We start from the raw sequence: 10,143 nt of genomic DNA, 5'->3' as shown, positions 1-10,143 counted from the left end.
TAGAATGTATACCTGACATGTTGACATTATATCAAAATAGTGATGGCTACATACAGTAACACCACTGCCTTCACAGAAGGTAATAGGTGCATAGAAGATTAAGAGTTGAGCTATGCAGTTTCCATTTGTTCGATCTGAATATCAGCTATCATATATTCTTACCAAGGCATTCAACTCGATAAATCTTGCAAGTCATAGCTTATTCCCTCCGACTAAAATAATCTCAAAACTCAATCCTAGATTATATCTCGATATTATTTTATCTAGGAAACCGAAAACCACCCAAGCTTTTGGAGCTGGACAAGTAGGTGTATTGGAGACAGCATAGGTAAGGCAGTTATCCTATGAAGGCAACGAGACTAAATCTGAAAACTAGAAAGTGTTAAGTGTTAGTTTTCCAATAGGAATCACCCACATACGACTTAAAACGAAGAAGTTGTTATGTCCGACTTTTAACCATAAAATGTTGAGTTCATAGTAACTAAAAGATTAATAGCATAAGTAATCAGCTCACAATCAGATAGATGTGAGGAGCAGAGCATAAACAAGCAATCCACACTACTAAACACTCGACACAACACGAACTCCAGAATTAACAAACTGAACAATCCTCGTCTGCAATGCGGTCGCATTGGCGCACGTGGGATCCAGCAAATGAAACACGTGCGGCTCCTCAGGCGTCTCGAACATCTCAACGACGCCGTTCCAGCCACTCTCCTTCAAGCTCCGGTAATACCCCAATCCCCTGCTCCTCAAAAAATCCTTCTCCGCCACACACACCAGCACCCTCCCGCACCCCAGACCCGCCATCTCACCCGGGTGGGCCATCGGGTGCAGCCTCGGATCATCCACCCCGCCCGACCCGGGGCAGATATAATCCCACACCCTATCCGCCTTCCCGATCCCGAAAAAGGGATGCACCAAAATCAACCCCGCAAATCCAATCTCGAACCCGCCTTCACTCCTGGCCCGGACGAGCGTGTTGTGCGCGATGTTGGCGCCGGCGCTGTCGCCGGCGAGGTACACTCGGCGGAGGTCGGCGTGATCGGTGATCCAGGGATCGGATCGGGAGGGATCGTCGAGCCATTTGAGGGCGGCGAAGGAGTCGTCGTAGCAGGCGGGGATGGGGTGCTCAGGGGCGAGGCGGTAGTCGACGGAGACGATGAGGGAGCGGGAGAGGGAGGCGAGGGAGTTGAGGTGGCGGTGGTAGGTGGAGGAGAAGGCGGACTCGATGGAGAAGCCGCCGCCGTGGGTGTAGAAGATGAGGGGGGGTTTGGGGTCGGATTGGGGGATTTTGGGGAGGTAGAGGCGGACGGAGAGGGGGGTTTCTGGGGAGATGAGGATGTCCTTGGAAACGACGTCGGTTTGGGGGTCGTGGCCGGCGGGGACGAAGTCGTGGGTGATGTATCGCTCGATTTGGCCGGTGGAGTGGACACGGAAGAAAGGGGGGAAGTCGTGGGTTATTTGGGTCGGGTCGGACTCCATCTTGAAGGGGTGTTGGACTTGGAGTGTGGTTTGGGATTCAATTATTTATGCTTCAGATTATTGATTTATTGGGGGTGACGAATTAAATGTGAATTATTGTTAAGGTCATCCGCAACGTTGTCTCTTATCCATTCTCATCTCTTAACTATCCATGAGTTCCACTGTACTTTTCACTCCATCTCTTAACTAAAACACAGAATCTGCAACCCTCCATCTTTTAACCATCTCATCCTTAACTATTCATTCAATTTCATTTTTTATTTTTATTTCCAACAAATTCAATTAATAAAAACACACTTCATTAAATAATACAAAATACAACTTAAAATCCTAAAAAAATACATAATTAAATTCGTGGCATAATAAATAAAAAAAGACATAATTTAAAATACAATTTTATAGAAATTATAAAAATTACTCCGCCGGCGAATCATCCCCCGAAAGCGGTGGAGGCGGAATACCAAGTTGTCCCGCCCGATACACAATGCCGGCATGATGGGCTTGAAATTGGGCAGGCGTCATGCGGGAAGTGTCCGCCATCGTGGCGGTGAAGTACATGGACATTAAGGAGGAGGGCGGCCATTGGGGGCCCGCCTGGCTTGATTCGCCCCGGCCCCTCCTCCCTCTAGCCGCCTTCGCCGCCTTGGTCCCTTGCGGCTGATGGCGCCCACGGGAGGACCCCCCTGCATCGTCCGTCGTGCCCTCAACCTCCTGCGAGGCAACCTCTTGTGCGGCGCTGCCTGAACCGCCCCCACTAGACGAGTATTGGCCACCCGTCGTGTGCTTCGTGCGCTTCGAGGTCGAGCCCGTGTTGGACTGGACACCGCCGGCACACCTTGCCTCGACTTTGACGACCTCCCAAACATCGACATGTTTGAATTCTTTGCCGGTGTCGTCGAAATAGACTCGCAAAGCCGATCTTAGAATGTCGGCTCCCGTGGCTCCGCTTTGGTAATGAGTCGCTTCAGTCTTGTAGATGCCGCAGAATTTTTTGACATCTCTATCGACTCGGTCAAAGTGAGCGCGGAGCATCTTCAATGTGCGGCGGCGGGACCCCTTCAGCTTAATCTCGTTGTAGGCCTCGGTGACCTTTTCCCAGAAGCACTTTCGCGTTTGTTGATTCCCGACGATGGGATCGTACGAGACGCTGATCCAGGCGTTGTACACAGTCATCGTGTCCTTGCGGCTGTACGGATGCCGACCTACATCCTCATCCTCCTCGGCAGCCTCCGCATCTTCCTCCACGGCGTCGAATGCCCTGGAGCTTCCACCGCCTCGTCCTCCTTCCGGAGTGCCCTAATCTGGATAATCCTCCCTAATTTGGGATAATCCCTGCGAATACCTCAGGGCGGAGGGACGAGCTTATGCATCCACGTCAAAATGGGGTGGTTGGTACCCCGCCAGCGTCGACGAACCGGAACCCGAATCACCCAATACATTGTACATGCCCCCAGTCGCCAAACGCGTTGATGTCAAACCCGCCGGAGCCGCCCTCGTTTCCGTCGCCGGACATTTTGTGATGAAAATTGGAGAGGTTAGATGAAAATTGGAGAGGAAATGGAGATGATTTGGGAAGAATAGATGTGTTTGTGTGCGTAATGAGGATGAAATATGAGTATTTATAGATTAAAAAAATAATAAATAAATAAAATAAATAAAGAAAAAACGGTCGAAAACAGTAATATTACCGTTTGATTTTTTTTTATTAAATTCAATTTTTTTAAAAAAATGATTTATTGCGTCAGCGTGACGAAGCCTACTCGCGGGCCGGCGAGTGGGTGTCACGTGTGGCGCCAGCGCGCGCCACATCGCGAACACGCGTGGCAAGCTGGCTCGCCATCCGTCTCGGTGGGACGGACGTCTCGGCGAGATGGTGACGAAAAGGGACGCTGCAACGCGTCCCGCGCGGGTCTCGTCTCGAAGGGACGAGATAAGAGACACCCGCGAAAAGGGACGCTGCAACGCATCTCGCGGGTGTCTCTAAGTGTGGGGTGTTGTTCACTCCATGTGTTTGATGAAATGCTTGTTCAGGTACTACACCATGTAGCGTAGTAGAGTAGAGTAGAGTAGAGTAGAGTAGAGTAGAGTAGTAGTAGTTGCTATTGTCAAGATCATTACTAGTAATTTTGAAAGTTGGCATATTTTTACTTAATTTTAATGAAACGGAGTATCATATACCTACATAAGAATTACTACCATCAGTACCATGTAATGTAAATTGAAATATCTAATTAAATATTTTAAATATTATAACGTACTTATATGATACTCAAATTTGAATAGTAGTGTCATTTTATTTGTTTGCTAGGCTGCTTCAAATTGAAGGGATGTAAGTGTAACATATTTCTCCAAATGATAGTCTGATTATGTCATTTTTCTTCCCACTTCTATTTTTAACAAATTTATGTCTTTTGAGGTGGACCCATTATCTATTATTAATATTCTAATTACTTTTTATTTAAATATCTATATTAGTTTATTAATTTTGCATTAAAATACATATGATCTTTATTTTGAGTATGGACTTTTCCTATATTATCTTTTGTTTTACTCTTTTTTCATTTGTTTTGGATAACTGGGCGACCTAGTACTTTTGGGCTTCAATTGGATTCCGAATGCCCATAATTCATATAGAAATGGGCCCGCTAAGTACTGTATGTCTGTTTCTTCCAACAAAATTAATAGAAATGGGCCCGGCCCGCTATGAGTGTCTGTCCATCAAAATTCAGAAAATAAACTTTTGTGTTGTAGAAAATAAAATATTGAAGCTGCTATTGCCAAGGAAATCCCCAATTGGTGGTTCAATTCAATACATGTTGTTTGATACTGAATCATTGAAACTATAGCTCAGGTAATAATCCATTCCCACTCAAAATACAACACATGTGTATTTTCAATTATTCTACTGAGAATGTAGATTGATAAGAGAATGAAGTATGGCTTACTTGATAAGACGATTCTCCTTCATTCAATAGATCGAACGTTCAAGTCATCATACAAGTAAATAGGACACCAAAGTGATGAAAATAGTTCAATTTGAAGATTACATGTCATGAACCCATCTAGCATTACCTTGCAATTTTGGATGTCAAAATTGATGCATTTAATTTCAGATAGTATTGTGGATGGATGGATGACATGGCTTATTCAATTTTTATTGGAACTATTCTTATCACTTTGTTACTTTTTGCCCTGATTTCTTGTGCATGATTTTCGTGGTTGTCGACTCTTGTAATTGAAGTTTCTTATTGGTAATATATGTAGGGTGAAGTCACTACAATATCATCATTTCAATGGTCGTATTAAGAAATGTGATGAATGGTTATGATGTTTGTGATGATGTGTAAGGTAAGGTCGCTACAATTTCATCATTTTTTAATGCTGAGGTTTAACTTAAAGTTCATCAATAATCTTTCTTAATCCCTAAAACAACACTCTCTCTTAATAGCACAGCAAAATGACATCTGATTCGTGAGCATATTTAAGAAATTCAAATTTGAAAAACTAAAAATTAATTTCGAGAATCGAACAATTAAATGCATATACTTTTATTCTGGAGGAAGAGGATTCAATGCAAATACAGCAACAGGGCATTAAATTCTTGTGAGATAAAAATTAAAATGGGAATGAGGAATGGGCTAAACGCAGTCTATAGAAACTTTTTTAACATAAATAGTTAATAGGAATAAATAGGTAATTTAAGTGACAAAATCGGAAGTACCATAAAATTCTTCTTAGCAAGAAGGGGCAAATAATTGTAGTAACTAAAGCAAGAGTGGATCAGACTTAATTTAATTTGTGTGCATTGTTAATATATTATGATAGTGTAATTATCTCATTGATGTGCACTATAGTATCTTAATTAATATGTTAACCACAAATATCATGTAAGTCTAAAAACCACTAATAATTAACAGAAGTAAGTACTCCTCTGTCCACTAAAGAGAATGTTCTTTGATTTTCTTTCTATTACCATTATCTGCAAGATATTAATAGAAATTAAATTAAGCTATATTTACAAATAATACTCCGGCCTAATAATATAATAATCCTCTAAATATTGAAAGTGAGAACTAGATTAAATAAAAAAGAATTATGAATTAATAGTACAGACTACAATTGTATACTCCAGTACACATATTTGTGTATCTGACCACAAAAAAAGGAAGGTAATTAATAAAATAAATTGGATGAACTGAATCTGCATTGTCATTCCCCACTACTGACCGCTTTTTTGCCATTTTCCAATTATCACTCCATGTGTACAGCAAAAGCCTGCTTTCTCTATTTTTATTTGCTAGTACTACTATTTTATATTTTTATCTTTAAAATGTCTTCTCTTTTCTATCAAATTATTAAGTTATACAACGAAATACTCCTACTATTCTACACACACTTTATCTTAGCATCATTGATTAAGGACCTTATCAGCCTAATTTAATCCATGTGAGCATCCGCAATGGGGAGGACGATAGGTCGCCCGATGCCTTGGGCGCTGCCTATAGATCGTCCGCGGACGATAGGGCATCGTCCGCCCACTGTGAGCGACGCGGACGATGCAACTTGTTTTTATTTTTTTTATTTTTTAATTTCGAAAAATTTATTTATATAAATGCCCCCTACCCCACCTTCACAAGTTGGGACTTTTGTAGAGTAGTCAACTTTTTTTTTTCATTTCTAACCCGTGTAAAACTTTTTTTAATCAATGTAAGATTTGCCGTTTTTAATTAATCGTGGTATTTTTTAATTATTTTGCATTGATATATTTGAAAACATTTAAATTAATTAACAAAATAATAGTGAAACCTATACGGCGGCCTTTAGAGCGGCTTATAGGGCTCCCCACTGCAGGTGGAATGGTAGGAGGATAAAATGCTGACGTGCATAGGGCGGGCTTTAGGGCACCCTAAGGGACGCCCCACTGCTAATGCTCAATGTGAACTAAATGAAAATGGTGTTCTGTGTGTAGCATAATAAAAGAATAATGGAACATTATAGTATAGTATTATAATTTAATACTCCATAGAAACAATTCATACATCTAATACAAATAAACTCACCTACCTGTATTCTGGTCATGAATCTCTGTCTTGTGTTCCCATTTCCAATCTTTGATTGGGGCCAGAATTTTCAAGAATTTGCCATTATTGGATAGAGATACTTTTAATTTCGAAATACAATATCCAAAATAAGAATATAACAATATAAGGTTTTGTTTATTTCCATTTAAAAAGGTCGTGTGCACGGACATGAAGTTAGGTACTAAAACGATATAGTTATTCAATTGAGCAAATATCCAATTAGTACAGATTTCGTCTTTGATTTTGTGTTTTACATGATTTTTTTTTCGTGCCAGCCGCAGGAATTGGAAGTTAATTCCACAATAGAGTATTCCAGTTGTATAAACAAAGTATTTTCAAACTCAAATAAAAAATAGCTTTAGGCACGTATATAAATGATTTTTAATCGGAATCATTAAATTCCATTAATTTGTCAATAGTGCTCGAAATTTCGTTTTTTTTAATCAACTTTATGAAATTAAAGCATGTTAGTACTAGTACTAATTAACAATTCAATTGACGTCCGATTTAACAATGTTTAGTAATTATCGATTGACAATGATTAAATTCCAACATAATGATTGATAATTCAAAGCAAGTCACACGACGTCGTTTCAAGGTTATTTACCCATATACTAATCCACGAAATGGAGAATTAATTAGCCTACAGAGAGAGAGAGAGTGTGTGTCAGTGTGTGTTGGGAGGCGCAAATCTGATTGAAAATCAATCTCTAATCCATGAGATTAATATAGAAAGAAGAGCCTGACAACGGTCATTCATCATATTGGTCTTAACCGCAATAAAAGATCAATGTTTTCGTGTTTATTTTTCCTCGGTGGATAGATATCTATCTGTCTATACACGTATTGTTGCATTTGCATGCAATTTTTTTTCTCACTTGAAAAACGATGGAAACAGTGAAGAGGAAAAGAGTAAAGCAGCCGTGAATCTGAGCTCTCCATTTTGGGAATTAAACAGAAATGGCGGACGATCTCTGTTTCTGGGCAAAGGCACGCCTTTTTTCTTCTTCTCCTGCTAAATTGATTTCTTATTATTTCTTTACTTGAAATTTATTTCTTTTAGATTTGTGAATGACAGACCATGCCCTAATGCTAATAGTGTGTGGTTTTGTGTATAAAGATATTCTTTTTAATTGCTTGTTTTTAATAAAAAATGATTCTTGATCTGGTGTGTCAGGGCTTTGTAAGTTCAGTGAATTTCTACAGTAATTGTTAATGGAAGCTCGTGATTATGTTTTTATTTAGTTATCTGTGAAAAGGGCATTTCAAGATATTGTTTAAATTAGTGAACTTTATCCTGTTTCAGCTGATATCTCTTTCTGTTAATTTGAATTTTATGCCTTTTTATTTACTTATTTAAAGAAAGTAAAATGCCCTTTGTGTTCACCATTCAAATTCTTAGTCTACCTAAGGTTTTGTTGCTGATGGCTTCTTCTTTGGAGCTTAATCCAAGATTTTCTGTCATTTACTGGGATTTTGAGAGATTTATGTGCTGACATCTCTTTCTGGTAATATGAACATCATGCCCTTTTGCTTCACCATTCTAATCTAATCTTCCTAAGGTTTTGTTGCTTAATCCAAGCTTATATCAAATATTGGGAGTTTGAGAGATTTATTTTATAAGTATTTGGGTTTGTGGTATTGGATCAAAAGCTGTTGTTTTTCTTACTGCTATGATGTTTTCTTGAGTTTCAGGACAGCTTGATTGTGAAACATCCAAAGAAAAATCCTCTGGTATTGAGGATGCTGGTTTTGATGTTTGTGATGGTGTGTGGAGTTTACATATGTTCAGTCTGTCTTAAGCAAATTGGCGGGCACCCGACCGTGCGGTTGTTGAGTTATCCGGTGGCTGAGAGAGCTTGTGATGTGGCGGATATCGAGCTATCAGAGAAGCCCTATGTACATTACCCCAAACCAGAGACTTTCAACAGGTTAGACTTTGTCTGCAGCTACACTGTCTCTGATAATCGGATTTGAAATGCTGCTGAATTTGCTGATTGTTGTTTGGTTGATAATTAGGGAAGAATGTGCATGTAATCCCGTACGTTACTTTGCAATATTGTCCACACAGAGGTCTGGGAGTGGATGGTTTGAGACGTTGTTGAACAGTCATATGAACATTAGCTCCAACGGGGAGATTTTCTCAGTTAAAGTTCGAAGAAGTAACATATCCACAATTGTGGAAACATTGGATAAGATTTATAATCTAGATTGGTTCACAAGTGCCTCAAAAAATGAGTGCACAGCTGCAGTTGGATTGAAATGGATGCTTAACCAGGTGAACTCTTTATCTTGTGAAATAAAATGGTAGCAATGTCTTGATTTACTTGTTTGTATATGTTGAAATCGATTTGTTTACACACAACCTTGCTGCAAACATGATCTTTTTCGTTTATATTAGATTGAGTTTCTTGTGCTATTTGGAGGGATGCCATGAGATTCGTCTTCTCTCGAAGCTGTTTTGTGACTAGCCAACCTAGAAATAAACAATGGGAACTCATCTAACTATGTGCAGCTGATTACAACAGAGTAATCAAGAAAAAATAAAGATTGAATTCCTTTTAGTAATGAGTTTAAGTGAATTCTTAGTTTTAAAAAGCAATATCTTCGATTCTAGATGATATTCTGATGCTATCTCTTTGCAGGGATTAATGCAACATCATGAAGAAATAGCGGAATACTTAAACTCTAAAGGAGTTTCAGCAATTTTTCTTTTCAGAAGGAATCTGCTGCGTCGTATGATTTCCATCCTAGCAAATTCTTTCGACCAGAACGCCAAGCTACTAAACGGGACTCACAAGTCTCATGTGCACTCAACCCATGACGTCCGTTCCTCTCTCTCCCTCTCTCTTTTTCTACATAATGCAGGTCGTAACAAAGTATATAACTACTGCAGGCTAAGATACTTGCCAGTTACAAGCCCGTTGTTAATACAAGTTTGCTTATACCGAACTTGAGGCAAGTGGAAGATCTCGTTAACAAATCCATGGAATATTTTAAGAGCACCCGCCATATTATCCTCTACTACGAGGACATAATAAACAATCGAACAGTAAGAGACACATTGATTTTTTTTTCAATTTCAACAAAATCTATGTTGCATTTCTATCTTCAAGATGTTATTTCCTTTTAACGCAGAAATTAGTCGACGTTCAGAACTTTCTGAGGGTTCCTCTTCGAGACCTGAGTAGCCGACAGGTGAAGATACACAAAGGATCACTGGCTTCACAGGTCGAGAACTGGGGAGACATCGAGAAGGCGCTCGAGGGAACGCCTTATCAAAGTTATTTGCATGAAGATTACAAGTTGTAGGAATCTGGATCATGCTGTTGCTGTATATATAGATGATTTAGGTCTACCTTATTTATTCATTAATTCTTTCAACAGTATAAGCTAACAGGTAGTTGCCCCTGTTGGAATTTTGATGGGAGAGTTTTACCTTATGAATGTGTGTATTTGTGTTTTTGTTTTTGTTTTTTATTTTTATTTTTGGTAAGCAAGGTGGAATATTGTTTCAATCGTCTAAGACTAATTTTCACTACTCCGAAATAGTTTGGGAGTACATTTTTTGAAAGTA

The 10,143-nt window shown here is 39.5% G+C and overlaps 2 protein-coding genes across 2 annotated transcripts; one reads left to right on the top strand and one right to left on the bottom strand.

Moving 5' to 3' along the window:
• Positions 1-450: 450 nt before the first annotated feature.
• On the bottom strand, positions 451-1,526 carry LOC121759483 (probable carboxylesterase 12). Its single transcript, XM_042155079.1, has one exon. The coding sequence runs from the start codon at positions 1,483-1,485 to the stop codon at positions 562-564; it is 924 nt and encodes a 307-aa protein (XP_042011013.1). The 5' UTR covers positions 1,486-1,526; the 3' UTR covers positions 451-561.
• Positions 1,527-7,224: 5,698 nt separating this feature from the next.
• LOC121756930 lies at positions 7,225-10,143 on the top strand. The gene is made up of 6 exons (XM_042152366.1): positions 7,225-7,556; positions 8,262-8,497; positions 8,586-8,844; positions 9,212-9,391; positions 9,463-9,618; positions 9,705-10,143. Exons 1-6 carry the CDS (start codon positions 7,527-7,529, stop codon positions 9,876-9,878), a joined length of 1,035 nt encoding a protein of 344 aa, XP_042008300.1. The 5' UTR covers positions 7,225-7,526; the 3' UTR covers positions 9,879-10,143.

Source organism: Salvia splendens, chromosome 12, assembly GCF_004379255.2.
Source record: "Salvia splendens isolate huo1 chromosome 12, SspV2, whole genome shotgun sequence".
Lineage (NCBI taxonomy): Eukaryota > Viridiplantae > Streptophyta > Magnoliopsida > Lamiales > Lamiaceae > Salvia > Salvia splendens.
The sequence above is the reverse complement of the archived record's forward strand: the minus strand, read 5'-3'. Positions and strand labels throughout refer to the sequence as shown.